The sequence below is a fragment of the Gobius niger genome (assembly GCF_951799975.1).
Source record: "Gobius niger genome assembly, chromosome: 12".
NCBI lineage: Eukaryota > Metazoa > Chordata > Actinopteri > Gobiiformes > Gobiidae > Gobius > Gobius niger.
This window is the reverse complement of record NC_136863.1, coordinates 7129263-7152997: the sequence shown is the minus strand read 5'-3', so window position 1 is coordinate 7152997 and position 23735 is coordinate 7129263. Positions and strand designations below refer to the sequence as shown.

The 23735-nt window shown below is 42.4% G+C and overlaps 1 protein-coding gene across 1 annotated transcript; it reads right to left on the bottom strand.

The window, feature by feature from the left end:
• Nucleotides 1-1130: 1130 nt before the first annotated feature.
• On the bottom strand, nucleotides 1131-23397 carry mov10l1 (Mov10 like RNA helicase 1; the record flags this gene model as incomplete). Its single annotated transcript, XM_079568358.1, has 25 exons — nucleotides 1131-1176; nucleotides 3448-3539; nucleotides 3613-3753; nucleotides 3977-4084; nucleotides 5904-6053; nucleotides 6147-6320; nucleotides 9181-9327; nucleotides 9423-9522; nucleotides 9673-9794; nucleotides 10386-10532; nucleotides 12295-12476; nucleotides 12738-12810; nucleotides 12885-12973; nucleotides 13051-13106; nucleotides 13196-13287; nucleotides 13923-13993; nucleotides 14061-14238; nucleotides 14794-14908; nucleotides 15129-15326; nucleotides 16186-16470; nucleotides 19178-19315; nucleotides 19775-19962; nucleotides 20105-20217; nucleotides 20902-21061; nucleotides 23212-23397. 25 exons carry the CDS (start codon nucleotides 23395-23397, stop codon nucleotides 1131-1133), a joined length of 3351 nt encoding a protein of 1116 aa, XP_079424484.1.
• Between the last annotated feature and the right edge of the window lie 338 nt (nucleotides 23398-23735).

The following is a 23735-nucleotide window of genomic DNA, read 5'->3' as shown; positions in this document are numbered from 1 at the left end:
GGTTACTGATGTTTGTTTACGGTTTATACAAGTAGCAGCAAGACAACGCGACAGCTTTTGTGATGCCGTTTCAAGGCCCAGTTACTATGCTGCAAAAAGTCATCGTGAAACAAGTAATTTTGTCCTTGATTTGAGAGTCTAATTTCACTTACATTAAGATAAAAGAAATCACTGCACTCAAAACTAGATAAAAAAATGTATCTTAATTTACTTGAAATAAAACTGTTGTAGTTGTTTTATCTTAAGTTTAAATATCATGCCCATGGACAGATTTCTTGAAACTCGAGGGCAAATTCAATGCTTTGTTTTAATTTCCTTTAATTCCTTTAGTGACTTTAACTAATACTTGGTGAATGAGAGGTGGTATCTTTTTTTAAATTGTTGTCAGTGGTTTTTGCTAAGATTCTTCTGTGTGGACCTTCAGTGATGTGTCGAGATCAAAGGTGAGGCAGGAGACAGAGGTTTGCTAATGAGAGCTGTCAATTAGGATCCAGGGACACTGTAATACTGTGATGGAGACTCCCCGTCTGAGAGAAAAATAACACATTTTCAATGTGGTCTTTAGTAAACCCTATGTCTTACTCCTATTTTCTTTCTCTTTGAATTTTTGTTATTTTCCTTCTCATTGCAAATCAGTTTCTTGTTTTTACTTTAGATAAAATAGATTTTCCATAATGAGCCCTCTTCTTTCCATAATAAAAGAACAAAACATGACTTGACATCATGCACCTATATTCAATCAGATCTGGGATAAATTCATTTCTTCATAGAAAATGTTGAGAATAAGATCATAATGACATTGTTCTCTGCAGTGTCCAAAGGCTCGTTGTGGATTCAGGCTTTGTGTCCCCAATTTGATAAATATGCTCATGCCTTTTGTTTCATATGGAAACAAAAAAGGTAAAAAAAATAATCTGCACTCCTGTTTTCATAAGACCAACACTCATCCAGTGTTGCTGAGATTTGATCTTCAAAGCTGCAGACACTTCTGTCACAGTTTGATCTCGGGAACCAAGTCTCTGATATAACAAACGAGCCACATTAGAGCTGCAGTCTGTCTCCATGTTCAGATGTTTATCTGAATGAATTGCCCGAGGGCCTTTGAGGACTTTCTCCCATGGGCCAGGTCCCTATCCGGGACAGCCCAGACTGGCACCTCCTTCGCTCTGTCTGCTCCTGCAGCAGGAACACAAACTTTCACAGCCCAGACTCATGCCTCTCATTCAGGTAGACGAGCTCAGACCATCAGAGGGGACTAACTGGGCAATTAGAGTCACACTCCAATTTGGGAGAACAATGGGCCCCCACATTTAGCATGGTGCCCCTGCCAGGAGCCCAGCGGGGGGCTGTTGTTGGAGCTAATGGCTGAGCTGTAGACACACAGTCTGTCCTGAGTGTGGCCCAAACCCCGGTTCATGTGAAAAGAGCACAAAGGTTAGACACCTGTCTAACCTAAAAGATTTAGATGGAGAAAATAACTAGAGAATAAAAAGAATAAAAGACGTGACCCGAAGTAAATCACTGGCTTGTTTCTCAGCTGGTTTGGTGCCAGGGCCCGTTAACTTAAGACAAGCCGGCACCTAAGTAAATATTGAAGTCAGTGCATAATTTGATCCCATGTTTGGGGTAATGCATTCCCCCAAATTTCAGTTTTTCATGGTAAAGGCTCTGGGAACTGTTTTTGGAGGATTCGGAAAAGATCTGAGATGATGGTGTTAAATGAGAGTGTTCCAGCGACTGTTTTGGCCTGCAATAGAAGCTTCAGTCCATAAATTGCTAAAGCTATTCTATATTACAATTGATCTTTCCACCAGTCCATCTTCAACTTTATCTGGGGTCGGCTTGCAAGTCTTCCAGCAAGATTTAATAGTTACAAAAATCTATTATATGTAATATTTTTGTATACAGCATGTTACAATTGATGAGCGTGGACTGATAATTGTTGATTCTGACCAGGTTTCATTCAGATCCAATTTATAATAGAAGACTCCAGTGAAAGAGAATGACCTGAAAATATATTTTAATTCACTCTAGAGTCCGAATCAAACATTAAAGACACACTTCAAAGCTGGAGCAGAGACTTTGAGGGGCCTGTCTGTCCTGCACAGAAGTCGGTCTGCTGCATATGACGCGTCTGCGCCCCACCCTCCTCCTCGCACCAGGGCCTGTGCAGACTGACAGTAGCACTCAATTGTCACATCCAGTCTCCGGGAGTGTTGGGCAGACGCAGCCACGCCGAGGCGGGCAGACAACAGGGAAACAGACCCAGAGCCAAGGCAGGGGGAAGAAAGATGGGTCTGTGTGAGTGCTTCTCAAACTTTCATGTATTATCTGAAGACCAAGACTAAATCACCAAATCTACAAGTGACAGAGACAAAACCAAAGCTAAATGAACACATAACCAGAGCAAACCAAGCCCAAAAAAAGTAAACCAGGACAAAGAATAAAGGTCTAACCGGGGCTAAACCTCACAAATGAAGACGACCTGGAGTAAACCTGTTACAACCGAATACATCTCAAATAAAGCAATAAATAAAGAGGAATATGCTTTGTGCAAAACGTTGACATTTATTTCTCAAAAAAGCTTAATATTTTATAGAAACAATATGTAAGTATTGACCAATTAACTTATATATACAGCTCACGCCACCCGGAGGCACTCGTAATGAAAGGGGACTTCTTATGCGCTTGGGGCTTCTTTGGCTCTGTTAGAACGGAGAGGAAAAGGAGCAGATTAGAGGTTTAATAAATACATGTACACCTGTTTACCAGACTTTATAACAAAGTAATTTTGTAACTTTAGAGAGCGTGTGTATGCAAAAAAAAATAGCCACTGGTAAATCAAGCCTGAGCAAACAAAAAGGCCAGGCCGGGCTTCAATCTCTTGTGAGCTTCTTTTTGTGAGCACAGCCTAAAGCAAAAATGTAAGATCACACAACAAAAAAGCAACAAAAGAGTGACAAAAAAGTGATAAAGAGCGACAAAAAAGTGACAAAAACACAACCAAAAAGCGTCAAGGAAAAAAGTGACAGCGAAAGCAACAAAAAACAACAAAAACAAGACAAAAAACCCTAAAAAATGTGAGAAAAATGCAAGGAAAAAGTCAGGATCAGTTTTATTGGTCTTAGCTTTCAAATGTGGCATTACTCTGGCCGTTAGGCTGTAAACTCCAGTCGAAAAACTGGATTTGGGTAAGACAGAAGTGGCGAAAATGTGCTCAGTTACGGTGGGGGTTAAGGGGTCAACTTGATTTTAATTTAATTGCAGACCATAAACATGGAATACAATGAGATACAAACAAAAAATGTGAAAAATAAATGCAAATAAATGTACAGATGATAAATACTGAGCCCATAAATGTATTGATTATCTGTCATTCATTGAACTATAAGTCGATATAGTATTTATTTCTATACAGGCGCGTGTGAGTAACATTATGACACATACACTGGGGTTTCTTTGAGGCAGGGTGGAGGGTCACAGCCCAGATACGCCCCATTGATGAAGCTGTACTCCAGAAGGGACCTGAAGCAAGGATCCTACATACAAACACAAATAAGGTCAAATCCTTACATTTTAGAACAACCGTGAACTGTTTGGTCAGGTACTCACCCGAATGAGGATGTGAGGGTTTCCAACGATTAAAAGTAAAGCTTTAGGTCGAGTCACAGCGACATTGAAGCGCTTGGGGTTGCTCAAAAAACCGAGAGAGCTTTGCAGGTCATCGATCGGCACCGATTCATTAGAACGGACCTGCGTTCACGAAACACCACACGGAAGCAAAAACAGTGCATTGACGAACGTTTCGCCTTTTGATGCTGCAGTTTCGCATGTGTCACAGGTTTGTAGCTACAGTTAATGTTAAGTATGTTACTGTATTGTACAGAGTCTATAACACAGATCAACGTTTTTGCTGAAGCATCACAGTGGTTTGCCTTTTCAAAATAGAATGACGAAAAGTGTTCAAAGTACGCACAGTGGAGAGGATGATGACCAGAAACTCTTGTCCTTGAAACTCTTCCACAGAGCCCACTTTAATGTCAGACAGGCCGACTTTACTCAGCAGGAGACGGATCTTCTCGGACTAAAACACAAGAGAAAAAGAGAAAATTCCTTTTCACCGACTGCCCTGCCACAAAAATACTTAACAGTATAACATACTGCATCAGGGTCAGAGGAAAAGAGAGACACCTGAACTTTTTTTGATACCTATACTAAAATATTTGTCATCTAGAACCAGAATAAAATGGGGGGGAATTTGGAAAAAATTGGGGTAAAAATATGAAAAAAATGGGCAAAAGTAATTTTTTAAAATGTGTAAAAAAGTGGGGAAAATATTGGGAATCTTTTTTCAGTACCTGCTTTTGATACTTTCATTATTTCAGAGCCACTAGTACATGAACTTTTATCCCGACACCATACTGGTATGGCTTTAACCACTGCTCAGCCCTATACATTAAAGACTCCAATTGAACAACAATTTAAGCAGGAGAGTCCTGGTGAGATTGCGAACATTTTTCCAAGAAAGCCATAACCCCAAATGAAACCCTATTGAACATGATTTTAGGACACCAGAGCACCTGTACACATGGGGAGTACTTGCAAAGGGGACACACAAAAGGCCCAGGTCCAAGATCAAACCGCTGCCCCACCTTGCATCATGAATAAACAACAAAAAATGTTTGCACAGCTAGACAGGTCCCAAAAGACTTTCTATTGGCATCACGATGTGTAAAAATGATGCCTGTGCAATTAATTTCTTGATTTTTGACTGCAAATACTATCTCTCGCATGGTGTAGTTTTTTGTGGATGTGCATGTCTGACTGTCTCGTGGACACTTTATGAGTTTTCAAGGGCCTTAATTCTGACACGTTCACCATTTTAACAGATGTTCGGACTGTGAACAGTCACAACATTTGAATGGACAACAGTGACAGTGTTTGGTCCAAGGCAATGCTGCCCTCTGCTGTTCTGACTGAATTCTTCACTGTTATTGGGCTCTGTTTACTGAAAGCAGTGGGACACAGCTACCTCATTAATATTCATGAAGTTGGTCAGTAATATGCATGACATCATCAAAAGCATGGATATTGGAATCGGTTTAGTACAGGGGTTAAAGCAAAAACAGTGATATCACTACATCTATGCAGGGCAGCAGAGTGCGCACATTCAGAATAATACTTTCAGATGGTCCTTTTGCTGTTGTCTCACATGGGTAATTTGCTCAAATTAAGAATTATATGTCAGATTTTAAATAGGAGCAGTTTTTGTCTGGATGCATTTTTAGAGCTCTCAATGGTCTGACTAACATTACAAGAACAATGAGCTTATGAAGTATACCATTACATACATACTGTATACGCTCAAACCTGTGAATGTAGGTTTGAGCGTATACAGTATGTTTGTGTGTGATTGAAAACGTTTTATACAAATGTTGCATCAATGTATTTTATTATTGTAAATTGTGTAGAAAGGCCCAACCAGGGATATGAACTGTGAATTAGCACTAGCTAAAAGCTCTTCATGCATCACATCAGCTGCAAACATTAATTGTAACTATGTTGATTGTACCGTCCCTGACAAAAAAAATAGAATAAAACCACGTCAAAAATGACTTATGGAGCGGAGTCTGTAGGAACCGCCCAGTCCAGTCCACGCTGACATAGTACACTCACTTTAGGTCCGAAGTGGCTAATCTTTTTAGCAGAGCGTCCAGTGCCCCCTCCTCACTGCATCAACTCCCTTCTGACTGGCTGATAGCCGCGGTTCAACTTATTCACCACAGAAGTGTCACTGAATGCACTATCCCGACATTACTTTTGATTTATATATTTCTGACAGATTCTAGGTGACGGATAATATGTTTGATGACGGAAATCCCACACTGCTATTCTGCTCCCACCTGTTTCCTGTAGGGGGCGATGATGCCGATGTCGGAGGCGTTGACAGGGTTGTAGATCTTCTTAGCGAGCTGACAGCAGTAGAGCATGACTTGCACTGCCTCTGCGGGGTTAAACCAAGATGGATTGTTTCCCTCCCTCATCTCTGTGCCCTAAAGAAGAAATAGACATTAGAATTTCATTACAGTTTATCTGATAAACTGTTACAAAACAATCATAACCAAAGAGAACAGTGCAGCTCTCACCCTGACTCCATGGAAGAGCAAAGGGAAGCCTTTCTTGGGCAGTGCCTTCCACTGACAGAGAGACTCCACCACAGACTGAGGCGCCTTCACACACAGTTCCCCCTCGTAGAAGAGTCGGGACGGCAGCGTCAGCAGAGCCTCGTGGGAGCGGTAATTGTAGATCAGCTTTGTTACCTGTGGATAGAAATGGAGGATGTCATTTGTGCTCACAAATGACATTATGAGTTAAGTCAGAAGCACAAGAAGGTAGACATTTCCGGTCTTGCTAATTAATGCTCTAAGCAAGTTAGATAATGTTCTAGTTAACTTTTCTTTTCTCATACAGAGACTCAAACAAGCGGAAATGTGCGTGTGAAGCGTTAGCTCTCAATTGTTCAGTGTTTCATTGTATTAAAGGTTAATCATCCGGTCTGGATTGTTAAAGAGGGGGTATTATGCTTTTTTCAGCCACATAGCACCAGTCTATAGCACACTACAATGATGACGAAACCTTCTGTTGGTCTGTCAATGCAGTAAATTAGAAGAACTGCCTTGTATAAAATTGCTCTTTCAAAATGGCGTTAGCAAATGACTTGAAATAGGCCCCTGTCTCTTTAAGAACCTCTGACCTTTTCCGACACGCCCCCTCCAAACGCATCACAACAACACTGCGCTGTCTCAACAGTATTGAAACTACGATCGGTGCATTTTAATTTTTATTGTTGGAAAGGAGCTACTGTTTATCACTTTGGGAACAATGGCCACACAGGATGTGATTTGAAGACGAACCTTCCACACCGGACGCTTGGACGGGGCTCTTGCCTGAAAAATAACTGCGGTTTGGAGGCTATCTCTTTGCATCTGCCATGCCCTATGGATCTCTAACTATACCCCCATGGACTACACCAGGATCTGCAGGAGCCCATACGATTCAAAAGACGGACATTATCTGTGCAGGTGGACAATGGTTTTTCGAGGTTACCCGTTAGCTTGTTATAATCGACTACAGCTCATTGTTGATGAAAAGTCTGCAATAAACCACAAATGTGTAAAGCCAGGCTCATTGTGTGATCATCGTAAAGGCTGCTTTGAGTAGTTGCCTGCTTTATTGACGTTATTTGTGCACAATATGCTGCCTGTTTTCAATGAATGTTGTGAAGGTGAAGGTTGTTAGCTTGTCGCGGCTAATAGTGCCTTAGCTCCGGGAGAAAACCACTCGGCTACGACTCACTGTAGATGAAATGTGAGCAATAAACTGCACAATCAACAAGCCAGGCTCCGTGTGTCATCATCATAAAGGCTGCTTCAAGCAGTTGCCTGTTTTAGTGACGTTTTCAATGCATAATATGCTGCTTGTATTCAGTGAATTTTCCCGTTAGCTTATCGCGGCTAGCTTGTTAGCTCCGGGAGAAAACCACTCGGCTACGACTCACTGTAGATGAAATGTGAGCAATAAACTACGAAATCAACAAGCCAGGCTCAGTGTGTGATCATCATAAAGGCTGCTTCAAGCAGTTGCCTGTTTTAGTGACGTTTTCAATGCATAATATGCTACTTGTATTCATTGAATTTTCCCGTTAGCTTGTCGCGGCTAGCTTGTTAGCTCCGGGAGAAAACCACTCGGCTATGACCCATTGTAGATGAAATGTGAGCAATAAACTTCCAAATCAACAAGCCTGGCTCCGTGTGTGATCATTGTTAAACGGTTCTTTATGTGTGTGGTGGTTTTATTGACTTTATGTGTGCATATTTCTCGTTTTCACGTGATGACTCGAGGTTTAGCTTAGCATTAGCTTTCTCCGGAGGCTCTGTGCATCATCAAGGCCCAGCGCAGAACCAGCCACTGAAATAAGTTTTCTTGTCACCGGTTTTAATCCTGGGTGTTTAGGTAACAGAAACACTGATGTGTGTCTTTGTAAAAGTCTGCTGTGGCTCCAGTTCACAACACATGAAGCTAATCCTCCATGATGACTCTGTTTACATCTTAGGGCTAGACACTGCGGGGAGGGGGTTCTGCTGAGGAGCAGTGGTTGGTTACTCGGCTGGTGACGAAAGGTCGGAGGCGTATCCTGGAGGTCGAGGGCGTTTCCTAAAGGAATCAGGCGTTTTATCCCTAAAATGGCCGCCATCAGAGTTTCTACAGATTACTCGAAAATACGTGAATGTGCCAAGGCAACACTTCAGGCATGGTTTTAATGAGGGAGTGACTTAATAACATGATGTAAAGCTTGAAAAAGTCGATTTTGCATAATACCCCCCCTTTAAGAATTAAAGCCGTTTTCAACCAAGAGACTTCTGCAGACTCTTAGAAAAGCAGGATATGGAGCCTTGCTTCCGTCAGTCTAGCCCAATGGGTGGCTGTGGCTACAATAGTAGCGTCCCACTATCATCATCATTTACATTTGTTTTTTATCTGCTTTGCACCCTTTTTTCTTAAATAAATAAGTGAAAAAACAATCCCTGACTTACAAACTGAAAATGGGTCTCGGTCAGTGGCATAACTTAATTCAATTCAAAAAATGAAAATAGAAAAGAAACCACAGTTCAAAATGAATAAATCAACCACAAAATAATCGTATTTATAATTATATAAAAACTATCTGCATCTCCAGCAGAGACACCCCCAGACCAAACGATCAGCCCCAACTGTGAGACAGTGTTTGGTCCAAGTGCTGCCCTCTACTGTCCTGACTGAATCCTTGATCATTATTGGACTAAGAAAGTAGTAGATCACAGCTGCCTCATTAATATGCATGACGATGGTCATTAACATGCATATCATCATCAAACGTATCAATATCAGAATAAAGATTATGGGTATCACATCGGCCCGCAAGATATTACAATATATCACAAAATCGATATATTGTCACACCAGAGTATGACTGCAGTGTGGTGGCTTGAGAAACTTGGAAACACAGACTAGCAAAGCCTTATCTTAGTAACTGAAACAATAGTTATGTTTCTGAGACGTCTCATCGAATAGTGTTGATACAAATTATGCAATCACTATTAACTTCATATACTGAGATATATATTTAATTGCAGCACTCACCAGTCTTGGGTTGTAGCCCCAGTCGTGTCGCGAGTACAGGGGGTTGGCCATGAGCCTCTCCAGCAGAGACACCCCCAGACCAAACGCAGTGGCCAGCTTCGACTTGACGATCGGCCCCAACTGACGAGGGTCTCCAGCCAAAACTATCTGAGCGGCACAGGGAGAGACAGGAGTTTATAAAATGCTTCAAACAGAGAAAATATGCAGGGAATAATGTTAATAATGTTAATAATAGCACTCACCTGTCCGTCTTTTTCAGAGACGAGGCTTATGGGAATCAGAGCTTCTGGCTCCGTGGCCTGACCCGCTTCATCCAGATACACGTGGGTAAAATGGCCGACTCTGCAGAGAATATAAATAATTCAATACAAAAAAAACATATTACAATAACACAAACACAAAGTCAGCTGGACTTCTGGGATTAAATGACAAGTTTAATATCTCTTTTTACACATAAAAGCACCTCTGATGCTCCCTGCTGCTCAGACTTACTGTATCCCGACGTTGTGGAACATTCCGGCGCTGGAGCAGGTGCTGACCACGATGCGGTGAAAGCAGGCGGTTCTGACGTCCTCTCCGGCTTTGGAGTAGGCTCTCAGCACTTCAGGGATGGCCTACACACCCACAGATGGGACAAAGTAATCAATCAGGGCAGTTTATGCAGCTCCAGATGCGCACCCCCCAAATCCCACTGTACACGGAAGTTAGAGTCTCACTTTTCCCAAAGACTTTTGTATATTAACATATTGACCGTTAAAAAAACAAAAACAAAAGACAATTCCAAACACTTGAGGTGGGTGGGACTGTTGCATTTGATCGATTTTTCAGTTTATTCTTTGGCACAAAAAAGGTCAGATAGTGTGTATATTTGATAAACATGTAGAAAGAGTCATTGTTTTGGAGATCATTGTTGCTCCGATGAAGGAAATCACACCAAAACAAATTTCCACGTGTTTATCTACTAATAATTAATTGAAATTGCAGAATTCCAGAAAGACTACAATTACTTAGGATAAACAATTTCCTCTTAAAAGAACAAAACATTAATTCAAGGGATTCATCTCACTGTAGTTTTTATAGTTCAGTTTTCTCTGCCCTATTATTTATTATTCATCAAAATGGCAGAGAGGCAGATGGTCGAGGTTCCAATTAACACAAAATCAAGCAAACTCCGCGAAATCAGCTTTACAGGTGAGCTGCAGTACCTCGTCTTGCCTACAGGACGCGTTGACACGGGCCAAACTGGAGGAATCCAGAAAGCCGCTGTGGTGCAGTCTGATGCAGATGAGGTCGGCTGCGCTGTTCGAGGGAGTACAGACCAGCAACCGACTACTGGGCAGGAAATGGTAAACCTGTGGACATGGTGTGAAATAATGAGACCTCTGCAGAAAAGGTCAAATCTATCAAACACGTGACATAGTAAACATAACATAATGTTGGAGTAATTGTGTACATGTGCACGACACAGACTTACACACGTCCACCTGTACAATTCATTCTTTTCAATCAGTGAGCCATTAAGGATTTTGAGGTTGGCCTGGAAAAAATATGCACTCAATAAATAATTGGCCACTGTTGTGTGCCCTGACTGTATGAGAAAAGTAAACAGCCACCCCTGCCTCATGCTCTGAGCCAGACACAGAGGAACAACATCATTCATTTGATCATGTTTTAGACCGTGGTGCGCAGCGGCCAATGGGCGAGGAAAGCACTTCTCTTTGGTCCTCATGGCGCGGAGCTGACATTGCTCCAATACCACCCCCGGTGGCCAGGAGTGACTCCAAAAGACACTTTGTAAACACTGGATTCCAATGAAGACTCTGCAACTCTCTAACACTGCTTGAAAGCCTGGCTCCAAAGAGTTTTTGTCTAGAAAATGGCTAGATTTTATCCACGCTGTTTATTTGTGCAGCAGAATTTAAGGTTTAAGCCTTTGACTGACAGGCTCTACAGCAGGGGTCACCAACCTTATTTCAGCTGAGGGCTACTTTAAGAGCATTAAGTTGTTCGAGGGCTACCAGTTAAAAACAAATCCTAAAGACTTAAAGCAGTACTAAGTAACTTATTTACCTTAATAAATCCTTTCCGTAGTCCCTGTGGGGGTAATACAAGTGTTTATGGGATGATTGGAGGGTCTTTCATCTCCCCCTGGTGTCTATGGCCAGAAAACCATGTTTGCAACTTGACTGCCCCCGGTGCGGAGAAAGCAATACACACTAATGGAATCACGAAGAAGAAGCTTACATGCTAACGGGCAAAGCTAACTGCGGGCTAACGTCACTTTAAACAGTATTTACAGCCAAGTTTGAGTGAAAAAAAATATTTCTATTATATAATTGGCTGTACAGTAACCCTCTCTCCCTTCGCCTTTCCTGTCAGCGTAGTATTTACTCTCCAAGACAATTAATAAATTAAAAAATCGTAACTTGCTACTACACCTGCAGTTGCGCTTATGGCCTCTAGGGGGAAGAGTTACTTAGTACTGCTTTAAACGTACACTGTTCACTTATAGGACATATTATATTAAAATAGCTTTATTTTAAACTCATACCGAGTCACAAGAACCGAAATAACTGTAATTTGTGTAGAAAAAGTCCCAAGGGCTACTGGACATGCCCCAAAGGGCCCATGGGTGCCCGCGGGCACCACGTTGGTGACCCCTGCTCTACAGCATGTGGAGGCTCGTAGCCGATCCCCCGCCTTTTTGCCCTTTTATGGAACATGCCCTGTGGGAGGAGCAATGCATTGTTAATTTCACAGGCCACATGGGCTCATTACTATGAATGGGGCTGAATGGCTGACCATCGATCTCTTGTTTATTATATCTTTGGCTGCAGCATCTTTTCGGCAAAAAGTGAATTGTAACTCAAAAAAACTAAATATCTGAGAAGAATTAGGTCATGGTGAGTAACTAGCAGTTCATGTAGGCAACGACAACCAAGCTTATAGTTGGGATGAGAAAATTCCAACACAAAGTACACGCATGAAATAACATTTTCAAAGCGCTATATACAATACCATACATTTTATACAAATCACGTATAGTGCCCTCTGTATAATTACAAAAGGCAATAGTTGTGTAATCATGAAAATGCACTGCTGTCATGTAGTCACCTGCAGTATAGCCTCTATGAGAGTGATGGTTTTGCCGGTGCCTGGAGGTCCAAACAGGATGTACGGAGTGGGTCTGCACTCTCCAGACAGGATCCTCTTCACCGCTTCTCTCTGAGGGGAGTTCAGGTCCGGGTTAAAGAAACGTCCTTCGCAGGGCACGCGTTTGGAGGGCAGAGAGCCGTCTGTGAGGAAATAAAACAGACTCTCATCCTGATGTTATTTCAAAAACTGAGGTAAGTGTGAGTGGTACTGCAAGATCACATTACAGCCCGTTTTTTCTCTTGTCTCAACTCCTACTTTGCACATGCACTGACGCTGGTTTGGTCTTGATTTGATGTAAGACGTGATGCATGTTACCTCTTGATTTCAGCATTCTCCTCTTGGTTGGAACAGGTTGCACAGCACAAGCAATGTCCCCAAAGTGACAACACAAACTCAAATACCTTTCGTCTGTGTTCCCTTTGTCTTCATGTCAATTGAGATGCTTGACACTTTTCCATTCTCCATGACTTGCACCTGTAATGGACAAAATACAACATAACAATAACTGCAACACTCAGAAAATCATTTATGTATCACTTAATCCCCACATTCTCCTCTTCTTTCTCCGCGTCAGACTCATCGATCCACTCTCCTGTCCACTGCGGAGCTTGGACTGTTACTCTGGTTGGAAAGAGGACTGAGAAATCGAACAAACAAAAAAAAGTTAATGGAATAAACTTGGTGACAAATGTGTGATTTATAACATAAACTTACTTCCTGCAAATGGTTTGACCTGATCCAGCGCATGGTGACAGCGTCTTATGGTTAATCTGAAAGCAAACGGTTGGAAAAGACTCGTCTAAAAGAACTGACATAAAATTGGTAAATATTGCACAAGTTTTGATGTTTTTGAATTCACCTGTTGTAAGAAAACTCGATATCTAAAGGCTCTCCGAGGTAACTGCGTTGAAAATCAAAGTTCACCCTCAAACTCACGTCTTCTCCGTTGATCTGGAAAGTGACAAGAACATGATTTACAGGCAAATCTCTCATCCACGGCTGCACAATATATCGCCAATTTATCTGTATTTCTAAAATACACACAAGCTCAGTTTTAGCCATGATTTTCTCAAAGTAAAATACTTACTTTTCTGGTTTAAATTAAACAGAATGTATTGTGTTGACATTGGTAAGTAAAATATTAAATGAAAGGATGCTGACTCACAATATACTACATAATGGTAAGAAGAGGCAGAAGAAGAAAAGAGGAAGGAGAGGAAGAAGAAGAGGTAGAAGAAGCGCAAGAGGAAGAAGAATCGGAAGAATTATGTGAAGAGAAAGGAGAGGGAGGAGAGGAAGAAGAAAAAAAGACAATGACGACGAAGCAGAAGAGGAAGCAGAGAGGAAGGAGAGGAAAGGAAGAAGGAGAGGAAGAAGACAAAGACAAGGCGGAAGAGGAGAAAGAAGAAGTGGAAGGAGGAAGCAGAAGAAGAGGAAGCAGAAGAAGACAAAGCAGAAGAGGTAGAAGAGGAAGTAAAAGAGGAAGCAGAAGAATAGGAAGAAATTGTCATTCTTTCACACTTCTTTTTCACCCTCCATTCAAACTTGATTTGAATGTTAATTAAAAACAATGATCATCATCGTACCTCTGCGATGTAACTAATGACCTCCACCATCATGCCGTCACTCAGAGGTTTCTTCAGCACAATTTTATCACCTGAAGAAAAAAAACAGGATTATACAGGTGGGAACAAGTCAAATTTAATGCTTTTTAATCCCTTCACCTAAATTAAGATTGGGCCGCCCTTCCGTCAGCCCGAGCACCTCCACGTGCAGGTAGGTGGAGCCCTTCTTGAGCAGCGCTCCGTGGATGGAGAACTCCTTTATCTCTTGCTCAGCTTGAAGCTCCTCCAGCCACAGCAGAGTGGAGAAACGTGCATGCATGTTCACCGCTGACAGCACCTGTGGATGCACAGAAAAGGGGGACGATGTTATAGCAAATAGGCGCTTTCTGATGCTCTGGGAGAATTTAGCTTTACTCATGCCCCTAAAGGCCATAAGCGCCTCTGCAGGTGTTGTAGCATGCTACAGTGTTTTACTCATTAATTGTCCGGAAGAGTAAATACTACGCTGACAGAACAGACAAAGGGAGAGAGGAATATTGTACATCCAATTACACAATGGAGATATTCTTTTTCATTCAAACTTGGGTGTAAATACTGTTTATGTGGCGCTAGCCCGCAGTTAGCTTTGCCCATTAGCTTCTTCTTCGTGATTCTATTAGTGTATAATTGGGGTCTCCGATTTGTAGGCAGGAAAGTTGCAATAGTGGTTTTCAGGCCAGAGACACCAGGGAAGATGAAAGATCCCCCTATCATCACATCAACTCTTTTATTACCCCCAGAGGGACTACGAAAAGGATTTAAGGTAAAAAAGCTACTTAGTACTGCTTTCAGACAGTGATTAAATACATATATGTACAATTTTTTCTCATATTTTGTACACAAGTTCTCTCACCTCTCCAAGACAGTGCTGTACCACCAGGACATCACTCTGTGCCTCCACACAGTCTCTCAGAGCCTGCGGCACCGGAAAACTTGGAAGGAAATTCGGCAGCCGGCGTTTACTGAGTCTACAAATATGAAAAAAATTAGAAAGTCTCTTACTTTACACCAGTATCGATTTTGCCTGTTCAGTGATCGCTGTTGTAAGACCATATCTCCGCAAGAATTCACCAAATAAACACCAATTTAAAGCGCAGGAGTGGGACAACACCTGCCACCTGCTATAGTGCATGTACGGCAAAAAAAAGCATGTTCCCTGGTTCAGATTAAGATCTAAGTATGCATTACTTGGGTGCATCTTTGGGGGCTGACACGGTGATGACGTGGTTGTAGATGTGCACTGGGTCAGGTCTCTCCACGGGGCTGTAGGGGGCGTAGGGCTTCAGCAGAGCCTCATCCTCACTCCCCACCGCGACATCCAGGCGCCTCCCGATGGAGAAGGAGGAGAAGTGCAGCAGCAACAGCTCTGCACAACACCCCAGAATCCTACACAGTTTTAAAGACACAAATCATGAATGAACAGGTAACAGTAAAATGATTTCCTCTAACTTATTCCAACTCAATTGTGAGCTGTTAGCTTTGTGATTTAAACCTCTGTCCAATGTTATTGCTCCTGAATACGTTAAAAATGTGCACTATGAAATGAATCTCAGTGAATATCTGATTAGTTGTGCAATTTTTAATATATATTTTATCTTTTAGCCCCTTTGTTTAGATGTCCCCAATTTATACTTTAAAACAGCCATTCCCAAAGTCGGGCATCACAATAATCAATTGGTTTTATTTTACAGCTAAAACTACATAAAGTCTATCTGGCAATACCAGGCAGCTAAATACTGGTGTAAACTGCTGCATTTATTGAAATAAATGTATTTTTCTTTTCAGAATAGATTTTTTTCAAAACTTGTTTTCGTAGATGAGCTTTGTGCATCTGAGGTCCCCCAAGGGACCCCAGACTGCCTCTAAAAACTGGTTTAATGGCAGGGTCATAAATATGTTCTTTTTGGGGGTTTTCTCTGGTATACACCAAGAAAAGAGCCACTGGTTTATAGGTTTATGCCACAGGATCTGGCAACTAAAAGAGCCAAAACAATTAAAAGTATGTACACAAACAACTTTCATATCATATAAATTAAAATGTTTTTGTAGTTATGAAAATCAACTGTAGGATTTTTAAATATGGAAAACCTGCTTGAGTTTAATGTAATAGTGAATGAAATAGATATTTTACTAAGTGTTTACAAGTGCGTTTTATAGGAGGTATGCGACCAAAAAGCATCAGGGGTACACTAGGACACTGTTCCATAACTTTTGTTCCATTCTTTAACCCAGACATGAGACTTACTTGGTGTTACAGGCCACAGTGACGGAGACCCTGTTTCCCGGTGGGATCTCGATTTCTCCCTCTGCTCGTCTCCCGTCGACCCCATCTTCCTCCACATTGTTTTTCTCTTCTTTGGTCACACTTTTATCATCTTCAACTGTCCCCGGAGCAGGGTCTGGTTCTGGAGATGACGGTTTTGTTTGCGCTATTTTGATCCCACTGACTTTAACCAGAGAGAACTGTTTCTCCGAGTCCCAGCCGGCAAACTCGCAGGACCTCAGCGTCTGCGTATCCAAACCCTTATTTCTGTTTCAGCGGCAATGTGCAGAAAAAAAAAGTATGAGCAAAATGAGCAAAACAATCAATTCGGCTTAGAAATGTGGTATAGCTCCTGCATTACTCACAGCTTATACAATTCTTTTGGAACTCAAAGGTCTCAGAATTTACTTCATCTGATAGTTATTTAGTTCCAGGTCTTTGTCCTTAGGGCTGTTTCATTCACGCTAGGCTAAGTCTAAAGTCTTTATAAACTCTGCACTTTCATCACTGGGAGGAGAACATATAGGCTGGTAAATATTAAAATGATATTGTGCAAGAATAAAAAAAGCCTCACTTTTCTGAATCAAGTTCATGAAACTGCTCTTTGAGGGGTAAATTACGAAGCTGGATTAGAGTGTTTGCGGGGTCAAGGTCAGGATTAACCCTGAGATCTACCCTGACTTTCTATCAGGGTAGATCTCCATGGTAACATGCCCCGAGCGCAAAACCTGCTCTGGACCAGGTTAAGTTCCAGCTTAGATAAGAAGTGAAGAAGTAAGAAGGGAGTGAGTAGCAGAGAGGGAAGAGGAGGAAGCACCTTGAGAAGCGGCGAGAGAAGTCCTTTATATGAAAGCGTGCATGGATTTTATAAAGTAGCAGTATCGTGTCGCAACTTTTACTACACATGCATCTGACACAGATTCAAGATGACTACATGAAAAACGCATCACACTACGATTGTTGCAAGTTGTAATAAAGATTCTCCTTATGTGCTGCTCGGTTCAGACTCAAGTCGTTCATGGCGCTGTATAATATACAGTATTTGTCAAGAGTTTGGTGATGGATTTTGATATTCAGAAGAACTGTGTCCCTTCTGAGATTAGCCACTTAGCTCTGACTCCTTTCGTTTCACATCCTAAGAGAAACCCAAGGTTAGCTTAACCGACTGATAACGCGCTTTGTAATATCATTTATCCAGAATCTCCGTGTCTGGGTATGTCAACCCAGATTACAGTAACTAATCCAGGTTAAATTCAACCAGCCTCGCAGCAAAGCCCTCTGGTATCGAGTTTTGGTGGAACAGAAAATTAGACTAGATTACAATAGATTGTAAATGTCATTAAGGCTGCAACGACGCGTCGACGTCGTCGATTACGTAAATACGTCGACGCCGTTTTTGTGCGTCGACGCGTCGCTTGTTTACATTTTACTTCCAGCGTGGCTGCGCGTAATGCAAACGCTGCGACCGAGGGGGGAAAAGCACGGCAAAAGTCGTCAAAAGTGTGGGAGTATTTCCAGAAACGGCCTAATAATGTTGTTGTTTGCACACTGTGTCGAGCGGAAATGTCATATCACAGCAGCACAACTAACCTGGCTAACGCCAGACTGCTGTGTGCGCTCCAATCATTTCGAACTGCAGTATCACTTGTGGTTTCAGTCTGGCGTTAGCCAGGCTACAGCACAACGGCTATGAACGAACATGTGAAACGAAAACACCCGCGGCTGCAAGGGCCCCGTATCTCAGTCAAACTACGGTGTTGTTTCACTGATTAATCAACGCGTTGTTACGGGGACAGGCTCTTCCAGCGCGCACTCACTCTCCGCCTACTTTGCCACATATAAAACCAAAACGGAGCAGTCTGCTGAAGTGAATGAGCAGGAGAGACCGACCGCCTTCCCCGTCTCTCCCAACACGCGAGTAGGCTACTTCTCCGCTCGTGCCCCGCTCGGCCGTCTGTCTCCCGGTTCTCGGTTCGCCTCATGCTGCCCTCATGCTGCCCTCATGCGCGGCTGCATCCCGTCCCCGTGTCCCGGGCGCTGTTCTCATGTTTTCTCTGCGCGGACTCGGGGCATCGGCCACACACTCATTTAAACTCTCTTCTTGTTGTGTCTAGCGGAGAATCAGGACAGTAGTTTGATGGATAGACGAGAGTAAAGCCGTGTCCGTGGCCTTTTTGTCTCAAAGAGGAGTTGAATCCACATGGTTCTCATGAGCACAGTTACTTACAGTAACTCTGGTTCTCTGAATGTGCACAGTCTATAACGAATTGGGCGACTCACAGGCTAATTCTCAGTGGTCAGACAGAAATAACCGTCAGGTGCAGGTTTCAGTTAGTTTTAAATCAGCGGTTCCCAAACTGTGGGTCAGGGTCAGAAGTGAGAGAATGGGCCCATTTGCCATTTACTATTTTAAAAAGTGGGGAAAATAGACTAGTAGTAAATAAATATATAAAAGCCATGCCATTTGGACACATCAATGTTTTTTTCTTCATTTTAAATGAAAAAATAATCGGTAACATGAAAAATAATCGATAGATTAATCGAAAAAATAATCGATAGATTAATCGATTAATCGAAAAAATAATCGATAGATTAATCGATAGAAAAATAATCGTTAGTTGCAGCCTTAAATGTCATATTAAAGCGTGCACTCTCTGAACACGGAACCTTGTTCTGCGGCTAAAGCCAAGAATAGCGTGCTGTGACTTGCTTTATCTTCAACAGAAGATATCTCCCAAGTCATAAAATCTTATCAGTGACACATTATTGCATTTTCCTTGTTTTTTTTAATCCCACTTTAGTCCTGCTTTAGCCCTTGATAATTGTCGTGATCCATATGACTCTCAAAGCGTAAGTGAAGTAATAAATAATGCTCATTTTATTTCATTATATTTGGACATTATAATACGTCATTCCCTGAGGGGGTGGTTTGAGAACCGTTGACCTAAACTATTTTATTAACTGACATACTTACTGTATCCAGATCACCAACTGTCTTCTTTCCCCCATCATCATATCGCCAAAATTCCCATAGTTGGACACATCTAAACCTCCTTTGTTTTCCATGAGGGCCAGGAGGTCGGCTTCTGAGAAGGACGCAACAACACTCCCACTGTACAGCAATAAAAAACACAGTTACCCCATGCTTTTTTCAAATACAGCATCACATTCAGAATCATGTTTCCCCTCGGACCAAAGCAAGCAAAGGAAGGACTAAACGCAACATTAGGAGCCCGTCAGCTGCCATTTTTCAGAGGAGACAAGACAATCCTCTGAAACAAGCACAACATAATTTGCAGCAATAACTTTCACGGTGGTCTGTAATTAAGAAATTTACTTTGCATAAGCCACCACTAGATTACTGTCATTTGTCTTTTTAACTTGTTTCTTGGCTTTTGGTGGATAATCCCAATAAATTTTACTCAAAAAAAAAATATATATATATCATATGACATTTGCTCACTACATTGTCACTTTACGACCAACAGGTTTTATTTTAAAGTAAACAAAACAGCTGAGAAAGCAGCAAACCATCTCTATTGCCACTGCTTCTCTATAGTGCTGACAGTACCTTTGTCCACAAGGGGCGATGCACAGGGCCCTCCAGTTGTAGAAAGACTGGCTGCTTTCCACCATCACCAGGTTCACGGTGTCCCCCAGAGTCGGCTGGTAGTTTGCGGGAAGGAGGAGGGAATCCAGACAAAAGAAAGCAGTGTCTTCTACCACACCACTGTTCCCATACACGTTGGTGACCTGCACCTACATTCAAAATGATACGTACAATACATTGATAAGATTCAGGTCAATGACATAAGCAATAACAACTGTATCTCAAAGTAAACTCATTTGTTGCTGATGCTAAAAAGCAAATACACATACTTTGCAGTCAGTGCTCCAGTACCTTGTCTAAGCGGCTGTAGCGCAGAGGCGCCACGGAATGAGCCTCTGTCGTCCACGAAGTGGGATTGATCGTGTATTTGGCTTGGACCCAGTCCCCCTTCATCGGTTCATAACCTGAAAGACATCCACACAACGCTTGCGTGAGTCAATGCTTGTTTATCAATTGTCGGGATCCTTGCCGTCTGAACCACTTCAGAGGAATTCACATTATCACAGCGCCACCAAGTGGTGTTTCCAAATCACCCAGGAGAGGAAAAAGACCTCCATCACTAAAAGTACCCAGAGGTGAGTAAGACATTTTCCACTCCTGAATGTTCACTCTGTACTTGGTTAAACTGTCAGGTACCACTCACTTAAGACGCTTTTTCATGCACAGTATTGTGGGTCTCGTCATGCTCTGTGTTCGAACACAGGACTGCATTAAACAGTCATATCTCAAAAACTATTCTCACATTCTAGACTTCAAAGTCAAGAATAAAGGGCAAGGCTCAAAACCATATTGTGAATGTTTCCTTACGGCACTAAAGAAATGTCGGGGGAAAAAAGATCCCAAATAATAAACTTGATTCTTTTTTTTATTAATGATCAGTAGCACAAATCTTGCAGCTCCTTGTAGTATTGTTTGCCTAAATGTGAGGCTTGGTGCCAGTGTTCATTTTGCATCAAGAGTCAGCTTTAGACCTAAACAGCAGATTTTTATCAAAGAGCCATTACTTGACCACCATCTAAATTGCTTTTTGGGATTTTAGAACAGTTGTGAAGTTTAGGAGCATAAAGTAACCAGTATAATGAGCTTACCTTCCCAGAGGCTGCTGCGTGAGAAGTGGGTGTTCTGGTTAATGTGGCCTCCTTCTCCATCGTACGACGTGATGGTGCCAATGAGCGGCCTGAGCTGCAGACTGTCAGCCTCCAGAGAGCTCTTCCCTCCGTCCTCCCAGGCGTCTGAGCTCTTCTCCACCTGAACAGGAGCATGATGTTACCCTCCCTCTCCGCCCACAGGTTTAGTGGTTCAGCTGCATCTTGCAGTTTCAAAGGTGCCACATAGATCTAGGTCTAGTTCGAGACAACAACATATAGCTATTTGAGGGCATGCTTTAACATTTGGAGTTGACAGGAGTGAACAGGAGGCAGCAAGTCAAATGCAATGCTTTTTAATGCTATTTTGATGTCTAAATCTGTGGTTCTCAACTGGTGGGTCGAGACTCAAAAGTGTGTCGCGGAACCGTTTTCAGTGGGTCACAAGCCTTTCCCAGGGAACATTTCTTTTAATATCTACAGTTTCACATCACATAACAAAATAACATACCAAAATGACCCTGGTGAAAAGTTTACACACCCCAGTTCCATATGGGCTGTATGCACAAGCCGCACTGAACCTCCATGTTAAGAGATCGATGGGGATACAGAATTGTGCAATTTGAATCTCACTGACTCCGGCAAAACCAAGAAGAGCCAATCATAGCACGGGAGGCGGGAATTAACTGTGCGTCATCTTCCGCGGTAAGATTTCCCATCAACCAGTGCTCCTCCGGCCGTAACCAAAACAGTGAAGATGACGGCCGCGACGCAACAATCTTTTACCAGTGCCATTTCTTCTGTTTTAAATGAGCTGGACGCAAGAAGCTGCTCTGAGGGCTTACACCAGAACAATTACTCGACTGCATGTGTGGACTACAAACAATTCACTTCCTTCACTCAATCCTGAGCTCTTTTAATATGTTTGGGACCCTGCTGATTTTGAATTTAAAAGATATGGAACAGGAAGTACAGCATTGATCTTACTGTCCAGGAAGAGATCACGTGGGGACATCGTGCACATGGAGAATATACAGAACCTTGTAGAGAAGGTTCTGTATATAATCAGTCCCTCCAGGATTGCGCAGGCATTTTTTGTGATTGTTGCGGGGTAAAAAGCCTGATTTCGCGGGCCATTTTTCCAAAAGTTGCGATGAAAAGTTGCAATTTTTTTTCTGCTTAAAACAATATATTTTTGCATAAAAAATGTACTCTTCTTTATATTTTACATCTGTTTTGACCAAAGAGACCCTGGGGAATAATAAAAGACTTAAAATATATGTTTTTTTAGATAATTGTAAAAAAAAAAAAACAGCCATGTGCGCCCCTCCCCTCTCGTCTCCTCCGCTCAGCTACAGAAAGTAGGCAGGGCTAAGAGGCACCTGCCTGTTTCTGTGAGCGCAGGGTCGGAGATCGAGCAATCAATGAGAATCTGAGGAGAACAAATATCTGATTATTTCACACATGGACATTGAGCTTTGGCTCCGGTTCAACAGAACTGTCAACAGAAAAGCTCACACTGTAAAAGCACCACTCGAGTCATACACACGCCACCGCATCACGGGGTAAGACTCGTCTAAACGCACACGCAGCATTTATCTGTCAAATAAGCCTATATCGCCAAATAAAGATCCAGTAGCAGAGAAGCAACTTGGACAGAGCGCGGTGCGAGATCCATGTGAACACAGCGGCTCAGGCTGTAAAGGCCCAGGCGAGTGAGAGGAGGCGGAGCAGATGCGAAAGTCCTTCAGTCCGAGGCGGAGGTGCTAGGCATATACGCCAAAATATAACAAGTAAAATATTTAAATGATCAGAAACTCACTTTAGTTGCGCATAAATAAAGATAAAAGAGTAAAGGAAAAGTTGCGAAAGAAATTGCGGATTATTGGAATAGTTGCGGGAAAGTTGCGGGATTTTGGAAAAGTTGCAACTCCACACTGATTTTGCAGAGTTTGCTTGATGTTGCGTTAATAGTTGCGATCGCAACATCGTGAAATCCTGGAGGGACTGATATAATGTAATGGTAAAGCCGCCCATTCTTCTTGGCAAAAAGCCCCAAGTTCCTGTAAATTCCTGGGCTGTCTTGCATGAACAGCACCGCCCTAGAGTCAATATTTGCAGTGAATAGACTGTCCTGTCCTTGCAAATAACACAACAAATCAAATATGTCTCCTCATTAATCTCTGCATATCAACGCTTACATGCACAACATTAAGGCAGTTGGCCCTTAACCTACAAACACGTTCTCAATATTGTTCTTTCATAATTCCCAGTTATGAAATATCGCCCCATCCCAGACTTAATCATACGTGCCCTCAGTGCTTTCCAGCCGCCTTGAATCCCGTCCCGAACGGCGATGCAGTTGACCAGGTCTCCCTCCTTTAGCGGCGTTCCTCCCAGAACCTCAGCGTTGGTGAAGTAAATGGCGTCATCGATCATGCCGTAGTCAAGGCAGAACTCGGTCACCACGCTCCCTCTCAGGTGACGAATGTCCTCCATAGCTGCAAAAAGATTATGACACATGTTTCATCAACTGCGTACAATTAAGCATTTGGGAAACACGATTTGCTGATGAATGTGTGAAATTGCACAGACACAGAGAGACATATCAAGTAAATTTTACACATTTATAATAATATTTTACATCCATCCATCCATTTTCTTCCACTTTTCCGTTTCCGGTCTTTTGTGACTTTTAGTCAAGGCCGTGGGAACCCAGGGTCCTGAGGGCGCTGCAGCATCCCCTGGTGGATAGTTTGTGAACTGCAGGCAAAATCAACCCCTTAACTCCCGCCTGAAGCGAGCACATTTTCTCCAGCTTTACCCCAGTCCAAAAG